Source organism: Helicoverpa armigera, chromosome 25, assembly GCF_030705265.1.
Source record: "Helicoverpa armigera isolate CAAS_96S chromosome 25, ASM3070526v1, whole genome shotgun sequence".
In the NCBI taxonomy this organism is placed as follows: domain Eukaryota; kingdom Metazoa; phylum Arthropoda; class Insecta; order Lepidoptera; family Noctuidae; genus Helicoverpa; species Helicoverpa armigera.
The window spans coordinates 870,397-889,215 of NC_087144.1; the positions used below are offsets into that span (position 1 = coordinate 870,397).

Below are 18,819 nucleotides of genomic sequence, written 5' to 3' on the forward strand. Positions count from 1 at the left end.
GAATTGTGGTAATACTTGCTTGTTTTTGGACTCAGTGGATACCAAATAGACTCTATGTAGTCCAGGATTGGAATAATCCTTTTTCTAGTCAGCTTTTTTTTCAAAATATTTCAGCCTCAAATAAGCCTGCTCACTACTTTACAAACATGAGTAGTAATCTTGACGTACTCACAAACTTTGAAACGGCCGCACTTCTGTACGATGTAAGAGAATTTCCACGGCTTTGAAAAAGGCAAGCCTGGAGTACACTCGCCTTTGCAGACCAGTTTTCCAGTTTCCTCTATTAAGGTCAGCTGTATGACTTTCATATGTAAGATATATCTGCATATATTACCGAGGTTTATATCTTTTGGGTTAGAGCCCATGTTCTCTGCAAAATTTTAAGGCTGTTCCCTATATTTCATCTATATTTTGTTTTATATGATAGGAATTTGACATAACTTTTATGAGGCTAATGTCAAAATTATATAGTAAGCAAACCAACTAATAGATTTTATAGATTGACTGATACTGGGAACGGCTGTTAATGAGCCTATACTTTGATAGGGCTCATAAATCAGTATGGAGATGAATGGTAGTACGTTTATTACAACGATCAGGTATCCGGACGGTATCAGCCGGACCTAATTTGATTGGATACAAAATTACCGTCAAAATAAATTGTCAGCCATATCGGGCTATCGGGAGATAAAATTAAAATCACCGTAATTTTCCAAACATAAACTCAATTATTGTAAAGGTTAAAAATGCTGCTCAGTGTTAAAATATTAACACATTTTGTAATAACTTTTCAGTAATTTATCGAACTTGATGAAAAATGGTAAAGTATAGCTTTTCCTACAGGCATGTTTTTGAACTTAACATATTTTGGAAATTAAATAAAAATAATAATTAAGACATTCCTATAAGCAAAATAACATATAAAAATAATTAAGAGATTCTTAACCACGACTTGTAGACAATTAATTAACAGCAAATAATGTTTAACTACCGCCAACTCGATTATCTGCAGGAATTTCAGCAAGTTATTAAAATGGCTTCCGCAGTCGACGAGTTTCAAGGTGAATGCTCGCGTTAGTTAATAAATTGATAATTTCATTGCAATTAGGTCGCTGGAATTTTGTGGGTATTTCGGTGGTAGTATTTTTGGTAAATATGCTGTGTTCTTCATTTTGCATTTGTTTAATTTGTATGTGCATACGACTTATAAAATGTGTAGGTACATATTCAGTCTTAATTTTTTTTTGATGACATCAATGTAGTTAGATGATAAAGTTTTTTCACAGATTGACCTAAAGAACGTATATGCATGGAAGTGTCTTATTAAGCAATTCTACCTAAAATACATACCCACTATATATTAATAATATCCACGTCAGTAGGGTATAATTGGGGATTCTGGAATCATTTGTTCTCGCTTCGCTCGAACTGCATGATCCCAGAATCCCCAATTATTTTTATCGAGCGGTGACTAATCAGACCACCGACATTATGATTTATAACATAGATATTGTTGATCCAGATTGATCTATTTCAAGTGCAATGTGGCATCGTATACATAAATATACTAATAGGGTAGATATGATCCAACTCAGAACACAATGCAATAGCGCATATTCTAATATAGTAATTGTTTCAGACAGTTATTAATATAATATATTCCTTTCACAGCATTCAAATAAAAACATTGAGGAAAATGTATAGCATGTTGCATCCAAGGATCGTCGTAAATCTCCCAATCTTCTATAACACCTCCACATGAGAAACATGCTGCTTTATCATTTACACCGTTTCCAAAATAAAAAAATCCGGCTTCAGCCATTTCCATCACCAACCTTCTCCTTGAATTAGCCGTTGCCCAATAATGTCTAAACGAAATTTCACGCATTTTATACGTATTATAGATGTCATAACGAGGGCTACATTTATTTTGAGACATGGTCTGTTCACTCACTATATAGTTCTTCATACAGATACAGATAAAAATGAAATGATATCGTACTGCTGTAGCCAGCAATTTATAATGATTAACATTTGATGGGATTGGTAGGGATAGAACATTTGAAAATTAAACAAGCAAATATTTATTTAAAAATTTTATTATCTATACACCATTTATTTAAACATATTACATTTTTTAAAGCACATATTTTACTATGATAAATACAACTATAGACATCATGAGAATGTTCATATTTATTGTACAAGCTTAAAAAATTAGGACAACCTTCATCTTCTAAATTATTTATATTATTATTATTCAAAATATTTTTTAACCACAACACTTTTTCTAAACCTTTGGTGTAAACACTTTTATCTTTTAAAATATCTACAATCAAATTCTGATGATTTGAATAGGGTATAAATCCATCTCTCCAGTATATTTTTCTATTATGTTCAATCCAACTGACTTGTCGTTTTTCTGGTTTCGTCAAATCGTAAAATGGAAATGGCGGCTTAATTAAAAACACCTGAATTTTGTTATTCAATAATACAGCAAATTCTTTAATGATAAATTCATTTGTTTCTGTTTTAAAACCTTGAACATCTACGATGGCTGTCATGATAATCTGCGTACTATATTACTTAAAGGTTTATATTCCACGAGTCGATCGTTAATAATTAAACAATATCCAGTTGTATTATCTGGTATTGGCGCTGAACATTCAATCTCCAGCCGTACATCTACGGGGCCTGTTTTCAAACTATCGTTTTGTCTTGAACAGTCTATAATAAAGAGAGGAGCCTTCTCCTTAAAATCGATCAAATTAAGCAAGGGGTCTGCAGGACAATTGTAATACGACTGACGAAATTTCACATACATTTCATACAATATATTGTATTTGTTCTCAGAAAAATTTAAGCTTAGAGGCTCGTAGGGATAATACTGTGAATTCAGAAATAGTGTTACGTTAGTAACCCCGCAGTGATCAAACAGAGAACTATCTTTGATTTTATTATTTTTTCTGTTGGTTTGCAAGCAAAAAATTACATATCGAGGTTTCTCTAATTGCGATGCAGTCTTAACTGACCAAGAATGTTTTGTAGTTTTAGGGAGCAAAGGATACTCATATAAATCCCAATTTCGAAACGCTATTTGAATAGGTTTATCTCTTTCCAAGTGTTTTAGTAGTGTCAGTCGTTCCCGGTCTGACACTTTTATATGTGGTACACGCCATTGCAATCTTTGTATGTCTATTTGAAAATGCGCTGTATCATCAGTTGCTAAGATACTGTTTAAGTTAGAGTTACTTCTATTCAAAATAAGTTCATGTTTACAATTTATCACAATTTTATTGTAATCTTCAGCAAATCCTAAAATTTTATTAAGAGGTACAATAGCACTAAAATGACCATCACTTTTGAATCCATCTAGGTTCCAACCCCACAAAGCAGCAACTTTATTTTCTCCATCATTCATTGAAACGTAAGACTTTATTGTCGACGTTATTCCAGAATTTTTAATGCGATCTATTTCAATGCCATTTATTTCGTATCTGATATCTTGAAACAAAAACATAACAGGGTTGTTACTGAACGTAATATTTTTTTTAATCGGTTTTCCATCTTTGTCGAAGAACTTTGCTTGACCCTCGACGTAAATTGAACTGGCTGATGGTAACACGTATATGTCTTGTTGGTGTATGGGAATTCTGATTTCATCGTTTTCTCTAAAGCTGTTAGTGTAGGGATTGTATGTGTGGACTTCATAGCTTTCAATCGAACTATCGAAGTGAGGTAATTCAGTAATTTGTAGTATATTCATACTTTAAAACCTAGAGCTTTAAGAAAAGCTTTATTTGCTTCACTCAATTTCTTCACTTTTTTCTTACGTCTATGTACCTTAACGGTCGTAGATGGAATAAGACGTTTGATTTTCATAGGAGTGTTTTTATAATATACTATCATTTTGTTTTTCTTAAATGAAGACGTAATTGAATATGTTCTTCACCAAAGTTAATACAGTTACCAAATTGATCAACAATCTTAACAGATATAGATGAAATTATATTTTTGTTCACTGGGAAGTAAATAACGTTCTGGGGTATTTCTGTGTAGCCGTGACTTGAAGCAGTATCAGATACGAATTCATGAATAAAATGAGTCGGTAATCCGTTGTGATATGAACCGTGCACAAGATCACATTCGATTCTGATTACAGCTGTTGAACTGCTGTTAATAGGGGGCACATTCGGTCTTGTTTTTAATACTGAAAAGTATAGTAAACCGCACTCGTATTGATCAGATAAATGAAGAGGTGGTTGAAAATACGAGACCAATTCTGATTTATTTCCAGAGATGGTAACCGTAGTAGACATGCTTGCATACTGAACTCTTTACAATGATCCTGTTTATTTTATTTCTTGATTATACCAAAACTTGTTTAAGAAATTTAAACATAGATGACCACAGTTGAATGGGTGATCACGTTGTATGTTTTCATAATTATATTGAATTTTAGAACCTACATATTTTATAAACTCCTTTGGAGGTTTAAGATTTCCATAACTGTCGAAATACTCAACATAATCATTACATTTTGCATAGGCTACCCAATGAGAACCAGGGTTTTTAGAACTATCTAAATTAATAACTCCACATTCTTTTTTATATGGATATTTAGGGAGCTCATCTCTCATAAAGACACCTCTAAAATAAGGAATTCTATTTCCATACTTTAAAATGTCAAAGTTAGTTAAGGCCCTTTTGGGTAGCCGATATTTTAGTTTTTTTCTTTTGACACGAAAATTCCAAGACCGTCCTTATGTGGTTTAAGATGTAGTCCTTTCCCAATACATAAAGCTTCCATTTTTTCATTGTGTCTTCTCGATTCCTCATACAGCTTTTTAGCCATTTTGAATTCATTTATGGTTTTGGCAATACCCGCTGCACCGCCTGCTAAAGCTCCCGCTGCTGATAATCCCGCAAAAATAGGAATCAGAGGTAGTACTCCCCCAGTTTTTGGAATAGGAATAACACGAGGGAGCTTAATCGATGAATCATCAGCTAATTCTCTGGTAGCGGCAATAGCTAATTCTATAGCCATTTTCTTGCTCTTAGGTTTTAATTTTTTTATGTGTCTTTTTGCTTTTGTAATAACAGTTTTTAATTTACTTTTTAATCCTTTTCCAGATGTAACTTTTGGAGAACGCTTTTTCCTCAAACCAGAACCAGTTTTAATTTTTGCCGACATAGCCTTACTTACTAAGCGTGCTGCGAGTTTTTCGCCTGTACTGGCATCGGAAGCAACCGCTCGCTGTTTCGCCATTTTTAACAAAATTAAATCAGCCTTATGTCGATCTTTCAAGTTTGATGACTTATGATATGCAATATCGTGATCTTTGCAATATTCGTCCAACTTATTTACACCGTTATCTCCTTTTGCTAGTCTTTTTATTAATTTAGTACCAGGACCACAGTAATTATATCCTGGTAAGTGTAATTCAAATGGTAAATTATTAATAAGCCAATTGAGAAGACTACTCTCTCCAAAACACATTATACGACTGATGATTCCAGTTTAAAATAATTTAATAAATAGTTATCGATTCCAGTTTGTTATTAATATTATTTATAATATTACATTCGATTTATCAATCCAACTGCTTTCAGCTGAAGACAAACCTAACCATTTTACTAAAACTCTGTTACCTTTTCTTCTAAGAACTTTCTCAACTAGATAAATATCGGGATGTTTTGTTTTTTGAAGTTCTTGGGTGTAAAATGCACCTAAAATAGGGCGACCTCTGATAGTATCTTCAATTAAGTAGGTTATGGGAGCTGTTTTTTGTATTTTACGAATTTTAAATATTTCCGTTGACCAGTTGGGAGTGTAACCTTTTTCAAATGTTCCTTTGTATTTACTGATACGCACATAATCACCTACTTTGTACTTGCTGTTTAAATTATATTTTTTTAGCAACTTTAAATACCTTTCTAATATCATTTTTTTATTAATATTGTCCACATTAGCAGGAATTTCATTAATAGTGCGATGGCGAGTGTGATTGTATTTGTAAATAACATCATTTAGGATATTATTTATCCAATTGTAATTGCCATTTAAACTAAATTCCTTATAAACTTTAGATTTCAATGTCCTGATAAATCGTTCAACTATTGAAGCCTTTTTTGTTGAGAAGGTTGAATAATGGTTAATATTATATGATTTCATAAGCTTCTGAAATTTGTTATTATAAAATTCTGCTCCATTATCCGTTTGTAGATTTTTAGGAACACGTCCTTTATTCAACAAAGTTTTGAAAGAGTTACACAAATCTTCTTTGGTTTTACATCTCATAGGAAAGGCCCAAGCATATTTCGAAAATGTATCAATAACGACAAGAATATATCTGTAATTTTTATTTTCTTTTGAAATTGATTGCATATCAATTAAGTCTGCTTGCCACAAGTCATCTATATCTTTCATGATAACATGTCTTCGTGGATAGTTCACCCTTGCATTTTTATGAATTTCGTTTACCACATCAGCTTTGCTCATGTTCACAATTCAGTAGGTATACTTGTCTTAAACTCAGCTATTATACTGAATAACAAGTATATTATTATGACTATTTATGGTTTAATTATATCAACTTCTTTTAATTCTTCGATTATTGATAAAATTTCATTATCATGGTTTGTATTACCAGCATCTCGGGAAGCAATTAATAGTTTCAATCTGTCAACCAATTCGTTAGGATCATCCCAATATATCAAGTCCGTGTTATGTTTGTATGTCTTTAGCGTTGGTAAGCTTCCTCCAAATTTAGTGATAGTATTATTGTTTAACGATTCAGAAAACAATGGTTTAATTATTTCACGATATTTTATACCTTTATCGCCTCTAATTTGTCCATTAGGATTGAAATCTCTCTTATGTGCATTTGTATAATGCAACATATCTTTATAGACAAGTTTATCTTTGCTCGATATTAGTTTCAAATCAGGTTTTCTTCGAAGTAAAAGTTCTTTTAAACCAGGGGTTAAATTGTAGCTTTTGTCGCCAACTTTAATTAAAATGACATTATCATCATTCACACTATCTATTTTAGAAAATGAAACTATTGAATTACCCATTAGTAATTTTTTGTTTGCACTCCTTATTCCAAATGGTATATTTACCCCATCATAAATATCATGGATGTCACTGCCCTCTAATGATATTTCTAAATCATCCAGTAATTCTGTCTGGGGAGACTTTTTAACGAACTGTTTAGAATTCAGTTCTGGTTCGCAGCATTCTTCAAACTTTGTAGATGAGCTAGTATTAATGTCATCCAATTCCATTTCTTCAAAATTAGAGTGAGTATTTTCTAAATTTTGTATTTTTTCTATTGTTTTTTTCGAATCGACTAGGGTTTTAAGGGGATCTGTGACAGGTTTTAACATTTTGTCAAGTGACAAGTTCATTGAGTGTTCCTGGTTTTTCATTTGTTTTATTTTATTCTTTATGGAGTCTACAGACTTCATTAATTCTATTTTAATATTTTTCTCCATGTTGTACCTATCATAACAACTGTATTACGCTAAAGAACAAATTATACTGAATTTGATTTTGCATGTTAATTGCTTAAATGTACATATAAACAGTCAGTCAAAATTAAAAAACATATCAAAATTCTGTCTGTACCTTCCGTTATTTAATGACGATTCTTTATTAATAAGTAGAAAATTATAAGGTTTACTCCAAACAGTTTGACAAAGATTTTTAAACTCTTTCCATTGTAAATCAGAACTAACATTCTCTTCATAAATATGCTTTAAATTTACATCATCTTGTTTGAATATAATAAGAAAATTAACATTGTCACGTAACAATTGCTTCGGAATTTTAAAATAAGTTTGAGATAAATAGAAACAGTCTATTTGTTTATGTCTACCCATACAGAAATAATTGCGGATATTTATTTGATTTTCACATGCAACATCATCAAAAATAAATACAGAATTTGCTAAAGCTTCACTCGGAGAAATTACATCTTTATCATCATTGAACTCGTAAAAGTTAATCTGCGGTACTCTTTTTAATACTTCAGTCAAGAAACGATATTTTGATTGAAAAGAAGTTTTCGAGTAAAGATAAAGATTTTGAAATTTTAAACCATTTTCATGTACCAGTAAACTAATCATGGCATTAGTTTTACCACAATTGGAAGGACCGCATATTATACATCGAATCGTATTAGGCAATAAAGCACTGTGTCTGATTGAGCGAGAAGATTCATTAAAATCGATATTATTAACTTTCAGAGATATGGGTTGCTTGATCAACTTCATCATACCGATTGCCGCAATGAATAGGCAGCCTAAATATTTATATCTAGTAATTTACACCAAAATACATTGAGTACAAGAACAAGTCCAAGTCTGTTCAGAGTTTCTAAGTTGTTGGAGATGGCGTTTACGTCAGACAGTTAGGGCATCCATAAAACACATTACAGTTGACAGGTTTAGACTTGTTAAGATAAATCATTAAAATACCACAAGCATCAATTATGTTATTTGAGACATTAATTTTTAAATTATAAAATGTGTATCCAACATGACTAACGTCTTAAATATTTTTCAGTCTGCAGCTGTAGTTTGAGTCAACTAGTCCTTTGTTTACAATTTAGTTATTTTGAGGTAAGTATTTTCCAATAATATTTAACTTGTCTTATACTTTTAATTTCATTTATGACAATCTTGTTATTAATTTCAGAATCATGTCGAGATCACCATGCTACAGTCCGGATTTTAATATTATGGATCCTAACAGAACTTCGTCATTGAATAACGATTCGGAGGGAATAAATTTACAAGTGAGTAAAATGAGAATTTTCATTATTATTAAATATTATTGTTAATTGCTGCCATTCACTTATAAAGTTTTTTTTTTTCAGAACATGATGGACGACATCAATGATCCTATAACTCATCCTTTTAATTTTGCCCAAGATAGGGAGAGTTGGTATGCTGAAGTAGCAGCAGCAGCACAAGAGGAATATCGTCTTGAAAAAGCAAAGAGACAAACATTAAAGAAGAGGAAAGTTAAATCAAAATCTTTGAAAACTAAATTTTTTATCATGCGTAAAGAATCGGATCGTGCGCAACGCGTAATAAAATTATAATTTATGACTTGGACGGTGGCAATATGGATGAAATATCATCTAATCCTGAAGATGCAAGTGTGAATGTGCAGTATTTAGTGACTAGTGAATATGATGATATTATGACTGAAACTGAATATTTAGTTGGTAAAATTGTAAAGAAATTAAGCAAATAGATGTGTATGTTTAGTTGTAGATAAAGAATAAGACTTTTTGTTTATTAGCTTGTAAATAATACTTTACAATGTACATTTTAATTTGTAATTAAAATAATAGCCCTAAGTTTAGTATAGTAGTTCACTTTTTAGTAGTACAGAAATAGTTTGTTATTTAGTTTTATTAATAGTTTATTTTTTAGTACTTAGTGACTGGTCCCTTTGTATATTTATTGTGAAAATTAAAATAAATTATTTAATTATACTTGTTTAATTATTCAGTTAAATCGAAATAAAAGTTGTCCTAATGACTGATTTCGGCCACAGCGGCTAGAGCCACTAAACAAGGGACAGTCTCTGTTCTCTTACTCTCACAGCCCCAATCTGACGGCCGGAGAGAGATCAGGCCCATGACCCAAATTTTTACTTACTTTCCAAAACACTGAAACTGTGATATTTATTTTATAAAATAAACAGAACACTCGAAAAGTCAGCGTGTGCCTTGGGTTCGAAATCGAAACCTTCGACTGTTAGACGGTCTCACCACTAGGATATCACAGCTTCTATATTCGAGATAAATAGGTATGTATCAATAACAATTAAACACAAATCAGTTGAATACAAAATATTTATTGATTTCAAAAATAAAAAATACATTATGACTTAATTTTATTACAAAAAATAATAATATAATTATCCTATTAAAAAAAAAATAGTAATAAATTTTTGGTTCAGATTAGAATAGGGAACTATAATGACCCCATGGTAAAGTAAAAGCATTATTTTTTTTAATTTGACGTTTGTCATCATTCCCATCAAGTACCACTTTATTGATTCTTTGTGTGTAAAGCTTATGATTTTTAGATCGTATAACAAACATAGGGTATCTAAAATTGATATTACAATTTAATGCACTTTTATATTTGTTTATGGTAATTTTTTTTGAAACAGATTTTTTTACACCTTTGGCTTTCTTAACTATATCGCTCAGCGTATTAATACAGTACAGCTTAGCTCTTAAACCAATAAACTCTGATATGACATCTCCGCCCATTTCATCCTTAAAGAAACCAGGTATTTGTTTATTGCAATTTGGTATCCCATAAATATTGTTAATCTTAAAATTACTTGTATCAAAGTATTGAATATTATTTTTCATGTCTTCATAGAAATCTTTGGTACGTATTAAATACAAGAGACTGTCGGTATCGGTATAACATAATTTAATGTTATTTTTGTATATTTTTTTCATTATGGAATAATGAAAATTATATAGGTGACTCTTTGCTAGTTCCAGTATCGTAAAGCCCAAATATATTGGTCGGTCTAAAACTACTTTTGCTGGCTGTAACTGAATAGCAACAAGATTTTCAGAAATTATAGCAAGGTTTTTGAAATTGGGAGCGCCTATGAACTTTTCAGCACCATTAATTTTGTTAGTTTTATTGAAGTCATCTTTCCATAAATTAACTAACTTAACATCAACTTGTTTTCTTTTATTTTCAATAGTTTTCCCAAATATTGAATTATTTTGCTTTTTAAAAAAATCCCTTTCAAAATCTGAAGTCGCTTCCTGTCTGAGTCGAGTATTTAAATTTATATATGGTTCTAAGATCTTTTTTTGTGTAAATGAAAGTATTCTATGAATTTTTAACACTACGATACCATTTTTTATGCACTCTTGCAAATGAATATAATGTATAACATATTTATATTTATCATAAAGATTAGCTATTAATTTATTAGTTTTACTGGAGCATGGCATAGGAGGAATTATTTTTTCTGCTGCAAATGGTAGATCAGAATGTTCATCGTGTATTACAAAAGGATAATGAATATCTACTTCAAGTATATAACCTTCATCACTATCTGATGAAATAGAGTTAATATTGAATTTGATAATTTCGCTATTCGTAAGGAATCTAAAATTTCCGACCGGTAAACTTTGCATCATAGCATAACCATATAAATTAACACAATCTAAGTAAGCTAGGAAAGTATTAGGTTCTTGTTCATTATAATTTGGCAGGTATTTGTTATTAGCTTTTGCATACCTTAAAGAGCACTGTGCTAACCCTCCTCTGACGCCTTTTTCTAGCATTTCATACATTTCTATATCAGATAATAAGTCCAATTCAACTTGAGTAATTAATAACATAGCATCCCAACTTAATGATGGTGATGAAACATAATGACAAGGATCTAGCCCATAGTGCTTTAAACTCATGGATCTAAATTTTTCAAAAATGTCACATAATAACAGCACATCACATTTTAGGTATAAATCAGTGTATTCTCCTATATTATTTATGCGAAATTTATTCCATACAGTTAATGCATGATTATAATCTTCTTCTGATACAGTTTCGGATGTGAGTCTACTATAGAATTTGTTTCGATCAGGTAATTGTGTTTCTTCATATTTTTTCCAAGAGTTTATATATTCATAGCAATATACACCTTTTTTTAGACACAATCTTAGTAAATCTTCATCAATGAAAAATGATTTTAAATGCTTAAAATCTGCGACATTTAGAGTTTTCGCTAAATTATCCAAACTAGAACTTAAAAAATTAAAAGAGTCAATAAATTTTAGTTGGACAGTGTTTTTTGAATCCAGGGGCACAAATTTACTGAATGAAATATATTTTTCTTTGTTTTTTGGAATTAAATTGATGTAACCACATACTGAAGAAATTTCATTGATAAATAAATGGCTGTCATACCCAGAAAGATTATGAAATATAACTGGTATAAAATGACATGATTTAGAATTTAGATTACATTTATTATGAGCTGGCCCTCGATATTTACCAGTGAAATGATCATGATCACGAACAATATGATCATCAGATGCAAATTTTTTTTTACAGATATGACATTTCACAGCAGTTTTAAAGGAATGATATTCTTCACTCGTCAATGGTAACATTTGTCTGTGCATTGACAAAATTTGATATAATCTTTGCGAGTCGTTGATAATTGACTCAACGAATTTTTTTGAACAATTTGGACCACGATATGATATTAAATTATTTAATTCAGGGTTAGACTCACAGCATATGTAATAAGCAAAGCAAGTGGCTTCATGAATTTGAATGTTTTCAATATACTGACTTTTACTTTTATCTGAATATTCACGTAATAAGCTTTCAAAATCTCCGTAAATGACGATTGGAACTCTTTGAGTTTTTGATAATTTGAAAACTAAGTTTACTATTTTCTTCAGGAAGAATGGTTTGCAATCTACCACAATTATGATTATTTAGTTTTTCCTGTGTTTTAAAATATAAAAACATTCTTCACATAGATGAATCCTAGATTTGTGTTTTGTAAGTTGACTGCGAACAATTTTTCAAGGTTTTAATTAAGCAGAAATGATTCTTACCATTCTTGCTAATAAATAATAAGTTTACATGATTTAACTTTCGCAGTTTAGTTTTGTATAATGGTCCCGTTATAGTATTGTTTTTTTCCAAACCATAAATGTTTACACTTATATTAAAATTATGTTTTTCAAACCATTTTATATCTTCAAATGTTGGGGGGAAAGACATTCCGTTAGTATTTAAGATCTTAGAATAATGCGGATAAGATGAAACTCTATTAGGATTATTTTTAGCTGGATACATATGAGCAATGATACACCAAAGAAAACAATGGTTATCCGTATTCTGAATATTGAGACATGCCTTCATTTTGTTAATTCTCGAAGGTAAAGCAATGTAACTTCCTGCTCTCAAAGGATTGTATTTTGCAATATTCATTTCTAAATGACTTATTTTCTCTATTGTCCAACCAGATTCTGATAATTCAAACTCTAAGCATTTACATACTAATCGTTGCGTGCAATCTTTGTATAAAGATATGATATCTGTACTCTGATTTATTATGGAATATTTAGTATTAAAAGACTTAAGAGATAGTTCTTCATTCTTAGGAAGTAAATATAGCACAAAAAGTTCAAAGTTTATCTTTAATGATTTATGTTTTGTAATAATGGCTGTAATAAATTATAAATGGTGTTGAATACATCAGATAAAAATAATTCGGGTGTTATTATTTCATTATTTTGAGGATTTATTTTGTAGCTAGCTATTCTGTCTTTGAAAGCACTGGCTATCAGCTGAACATTTTGGTATTCAGTACGGAGTAAACAATTTGTTTTATGTTTGTTACTTTTCTTATGTGATGAATACTTTGACTTTGAGACATGTAACTGACAACTATGGCAGAATTTCATTTTTGTAAAGAGCACGATATTAATACTTTGTCAATCTCGATAACTGGAATATTATATTAATTTGAGCTTTTACTTTTAAATTTCGTTGTATAAAGAATGTATGGATATTTGAATTTCAGAGTTTCATGATTTCTGAGCAATATTGAAATATCAGAGATTTTTTGCAAATTTTTGGTTAGGTCTGTAAGAAAGTTAAACAGCGTAAAAGTTAATTTTAAATGATGAATATTTAACATGCTGGATTTTTAGATATTTGAATTTCAGTGTTTCATGATTTCTGAGCAATATTGAAATATCAGAGTTTTTGTAATATTTTGGTTTAGATCTGTAAGAAAGGTAAACAGTGTAAACAAGTAAATTATTATGACTTCAAAATTTTCGAAATATTGAAATAGAATAGATACAGAGTTTAATAAATGTTTGGCTTGACCTGTGTAATAACACAATACATTATATTGTTAATATCATACAGAAAAAGGGGTCTATACTAAATTCAAATCTGAACCAGATAAGTGCTACAAACACATATATGATAAAAAATAAGATAATCGCAGCTACAAAATATAGAATAACAAGCTGCTGTTATTAGAAAACGTTTGATTGTTACAATATACCGAGACTTTATATTTTGGATACAGGATTAACTAGTCCGGTATACCTTCTCAGTTCCTATATAAAGCAAGAGTAAACAAAAACTAACATATTATAGTGCAATTTAGAAAACGTTTGAAGGATATAATATAGGTTTTATCTTTGCATACTCTTGCTTAGCAGCGCTAACTAAGTCAGTAAGAGCTTTCCATACCGGACCGCTGTCATCATGTGATGAGCGAAGTGTGAAAAGCGCTCGCTTCCAACGATTAGCAGCAAGTGTCTCTGCTTCCTTGCTATTGTAGACACGTAGCTCTATATAAAACTGACCGCTGCGAGTTGGATCACGCTGCAGGGTGTACCCGGAACCCACACGCCGCGCCAGATAACTTCTTAGAGCAGCAGCTCTAACAGGCTCCACGGCGTCGTCCTGAAAATATATTAATTGAATTATAATACTATAAGCATAGCAAAAACTCCAATAACAGTTTACTGTTAGTATACATATAACTGTCAAATACTTTAGCAACAATTTAAAATTATTTTTGTCTGAAAATCACTAGCTGCATGAAATCGGTACAAAATAAGGTAGATATAAACAGACAGAAGATACTTCATGGTCGAGTTCATTTAAACACATTTGATCGAAACAACAGGTAAAAAAATTAAAAATTAAACGATTGTTACCAGAACACACTATTTAACAAGAATATTGTGAAACTGTAAAAAGTATTAGATGACTATTATGCTTACCTCAGAATCTGAAAATATTGAGGATTGTTTTCGAGCAGTAGATACTGGCTCGGTTTCAGAGTCTTCGGATAAATCAGGAGGAGGCGCAGTTTTCTTGCTCTGTTTAGGTTTATTGCTGATGATTTTCCTCTTCCTCGATTTTTGAGGCTTTTCACCACTCGTGCTTGGTTGCAAAGTAATCTCCGTATCAGAGTCAAAAGGATTCCGAGATGCCCTAAATTAGAAAATTTAATTTAAATTTTTATTTGTAGTTAATAGTTATTTGTTATACAAGAGTGCAAAGTTGCTTTTTAACCGCGGGCTCAATTTTCAAAAGGAATTAAAAGAGCACAAGGTGAAAAATCTTTGCACTTCAGTGCAACACATAACTTTTCATGCCACCTCATCGAGGAAATTACTAAATGCAAAAAACAAAACGGCGCGCACATATGAGTATCAAATTAAAAAGAAATACCTAGTAAAGTTCATAAATACTTTTTCATGGGATGAAAAAGTATTTATTCATTGCACAAAGTTCGTTCTGCTTTTTGAAAACTGTAAAATTCAAGACTAGATAAAATAATATATAAAAATAAATAGGTACATACATACTTATTGTCACCGATCTTGTCACTCAACACAATATAATAATTCACGTTACACAGACAATGCACATCGAAATCACAAAAAATCTGGATGCGCACCTCAGTGATCGCTTTTTATACTACTATAAATTAAGGTAGCGATTATATTAGATATTGCAAACGCTAGATATCAACCTTATCATCAATGATTATTGGTATTTCAATCATATGTACTAGTCAAATAAAGTAGATAATTAATTAATCATGTATACTCACTATGCTCATCGCCTTACATTTCTTAATTTGGCAGTAGGCGCCACGATGTCGCGGATACCTGAGACGAAATTCTAAAAAGGAAATCGTATGTACTCTACTGTTCTAGTGATAATCTTTATGAGTATCACATTTAAATGGTTATTACAATTTATCAAAGAGATAACCAATATAATTTGAACTTTATATTTTTTATGTTATAAACCTAAAATCTATAAATGTCTCAAGACTACAGAATTTATAAACCTTTAAATGATATTTTATTTTGCAAATAGGTTGAAGTCAATACATTTTTTTTTCTAAAACGAGATTTTCCTAACTGACTACTTGAAAAGAAACGCCGAAATAAACTCAAGAGACATGGTCTCTTTTCAGGTCCAGACATAAAAATAAATTATATATGGTGATGGTTTGTGTCTGAAATGACCTTTTGAGGAAAGTGCCACACAAGTTTGAATGGACCTGTCCAATCAGGTATACTTTAGATAAAATCAGTCTATTACATTTAATGATGAAGTTTTCACAATAACATTTAATTTAACCGCTGAATATTATGATCAAGAAACAGATTAAAATAATATGTTAGTAGAAGATTTAAATATTATGATCAAGAACAGATCAAAGAAACAGATGAACGCATAATATTGACACATTTTTGTACGGCCGGTCACCATCACACCGATGACATCCACTCGTGAGTCCGCAAAAGTAGAATGTTTCAACGACCTTGCTTGCAAAAGTAAACTTTGAGAGAACGAAGGTTATGTTGAAAGTAGCTGTCAACTGTTATTCCTAATAAAGAAAAGATTCTTAAATATGTACTCCGCGGTGATAAAATGATTAAAATAAACGTTGAGATTTTAAAAGCTGTTTTTTTTTTTTTGGTTTCTGGATCAACAATACCTATGTTATAAATCATAATGTCGGTGGTCTGATTAGTCACCGCTCGATAAAAACAATTGGGGATTCTGGGATCATGCAGTTCGAGCGAAGCGAGAACAAATGATTCCAGAATCCCCAATTATACCCTACTCACGTCACATCATTCGTGATCTTCGTCACTATTGTACCAAATAGAATACTGTCTTCATAAAAGTACAAAAACCGAATTATAAAGTACATACCTAAATGATAAAATTAACAGTAAAACTGATGATCCCTTGATAAAAAAAAAACTATTACATAAATTGGAACGAACATGAAAGCGAAGAAAATTACATATTGCGCCTACCCCAAATTACTTAGTAACGGGACATTAAGGATATTTTAAGAACGACAATTTTTTAGCAAATATCTATACTAAAACTTACCTCAGCAGTATACCGATTGCTTCCCTTCCCCCCCTTCCCGTGCTCGGGGGAGTGGCGCAGCGCCTTCGTGTCGATCTGCACGTTGGTCTGCATGCTGCGTACGCGCACACACACACATGCGCAACTGTATCGACGTAGTTCACGCACACTATGTCAGTTTCACTGTCACTTTGTTGACATGATTACGTTTCATTGTAAATATTTTATTTATTATAGTTTTTATTGTTTATAATGTTCTCATTGTGGTTTTGTTTCACTTTAGATAATCTGTTGTTTGTTCAGGACACTAAACACACAGTATTTTCATCTTAACACTTCAAATTTCATATTTATAAATGCAATAATTCACAGTTCACAACATGAAAGATTTTTACGATTAGGTAAATAAAGTCACTGTTTTAACCAACATCCCAAAAAGAGAGAATCTCAACTCAAATGTTTGTACTTTTTTTAATAACACAGTTCTGTTATCGTCAAAAAATCTCATAAAACACATGAACAGTTCATATTTCATTCAAAACTTTTACATGGTGACGACTACAGACTTCTACAGAGACAGCGTTTTCAGCGCTTTACAGTTTTACGTCGTTTTTTCAGCGGTTTTCAGCGGAGTTTTGAAGAGAACTTTTATGATGCATACACGGTTTCATTTGCACTTAAATGAACACTTTAATGTAGCTTATCGTATTTTATATTTGTACTTCTTTTGGATATTAACTTTGTACCTGAAACAAACAAATGTATATTTTATTAAACACTGCACGCTATAAAATATACTGAGTACACATAATATGAATGAATATTTTTTCAGGTAGGTGTAAATATGGATTTATGAGACTATTTGATTTGTAAGAAAAATAAATATATAAATTATTATATCCTTTTTTTACTTTATTCAATATTTTTTTTATCCTTTTATTTATCATAGCGTACTACTCAGTCACCATTTATTTTTATGTAAAATATACAAGTATATATGCATAATGTTATATGATGAACCTACAAACTATATGTGTAGCAACTATAATACGTTACATAGTAAAGTCTCATGAAGCCCGACAATATGCTTACGTTTGCTACGGCGTAGCAAACAACATGCTACGCCGTAGCATTACTTAACAGCCGTTTATACTTCGTAGCTTGCGTGTTTATTTATTACTCTTAGTATCAAACCTACTAAATTCGTTTCAAATATATCACCGAAACCTGGGAGATGATTTAGTATATCCAAATACGGGAGAATATAAGCCAAATCGAGGGAGAAAATACAGTAAAAAGTAAATGGCAAAATAAACATTACGAAATATATGAATACTCAGAATAAATGGGTGTTTAGTGATGCCTAAAATCGTTGATGTATTAAGGTTCTGCTATCGAGCGTTTACAGCTTTCAGTAAAACTGAGTTATTGCTGTTCAACAAGTATTCACGGGCCATCAAACTATATTTAATGGTAGTTAGTAGGAGATATAGTAACTTAGGATATGTATTTAGTGATTCGTTGGCATATCATAACTATCTTCTACCCCCGGTTTTACTCGTATCTTAGAACTACATTGCATAGTAAGGTACACTTAAGGACTTTCGTACATAAATGGGTTATTTTACACTTACATGTTTTTTTCTGACAGGTTTCTGAGATATGCGAGTTATTAACTATCAAACAAAGTAATTTTTTTGTTTTATTGCACTCGCGAAGCGGTATCATATAGAGTTTAAAGGAACGTGAACAGCAAAGTCGGATGCGAATTAGCCGTGGCAGACGTAAATGGGTTGAGGATGTCAGATAGGCAGTCCCTCCATGTAAAATACAGCCAAACTAACTGCTTCCTTCTTTTTT

The 18,819-nt window shown here is 31.2% G+C and overlaps 1 protein-coding gene and 1 long non-coding RNA gene across 2 annotated transcripts in view; one reads left to right on the forward strand and one right to left on the reverse strand.

Annotated features, from left to right (window-relative positions):
* Nucleotides 1-17,178, reverse strand: part of LOC110374966 (uncharacterized protein) — a 415,421-nt gene extending 398,243 nt beyond the window's left edge. Inside the window, exon 1 of the mRNA XM_064041383.1 lies at nucleotides 16,981-17,178. Within this exon, the coding sequence (XP_063897453.1) occupies nucleotides 16,981-17,073 (93 nt within the window). The 5' untranslated portion in view covers nucleotides 17,074-17,178. The remainder of the gene's footprint in view (nucleotides 1-16,980) is intronic.
* Nucleotides 6,314-9,525, forward strand: LOC135118770 (uncharacterized). Its single transcript, XR_010277778.1, has 3 exons — nucleotides 6,314-8,628; nucleotides 8,705-8,804; nucleotides 8,886-9,525. It is a non-coding gene; the product is annotated as an uncharacterized LOC135118770 (long non-coding RNA).
* Nucleotides 17,179-18,819: the final 1,641 nt, after the last annotated feature.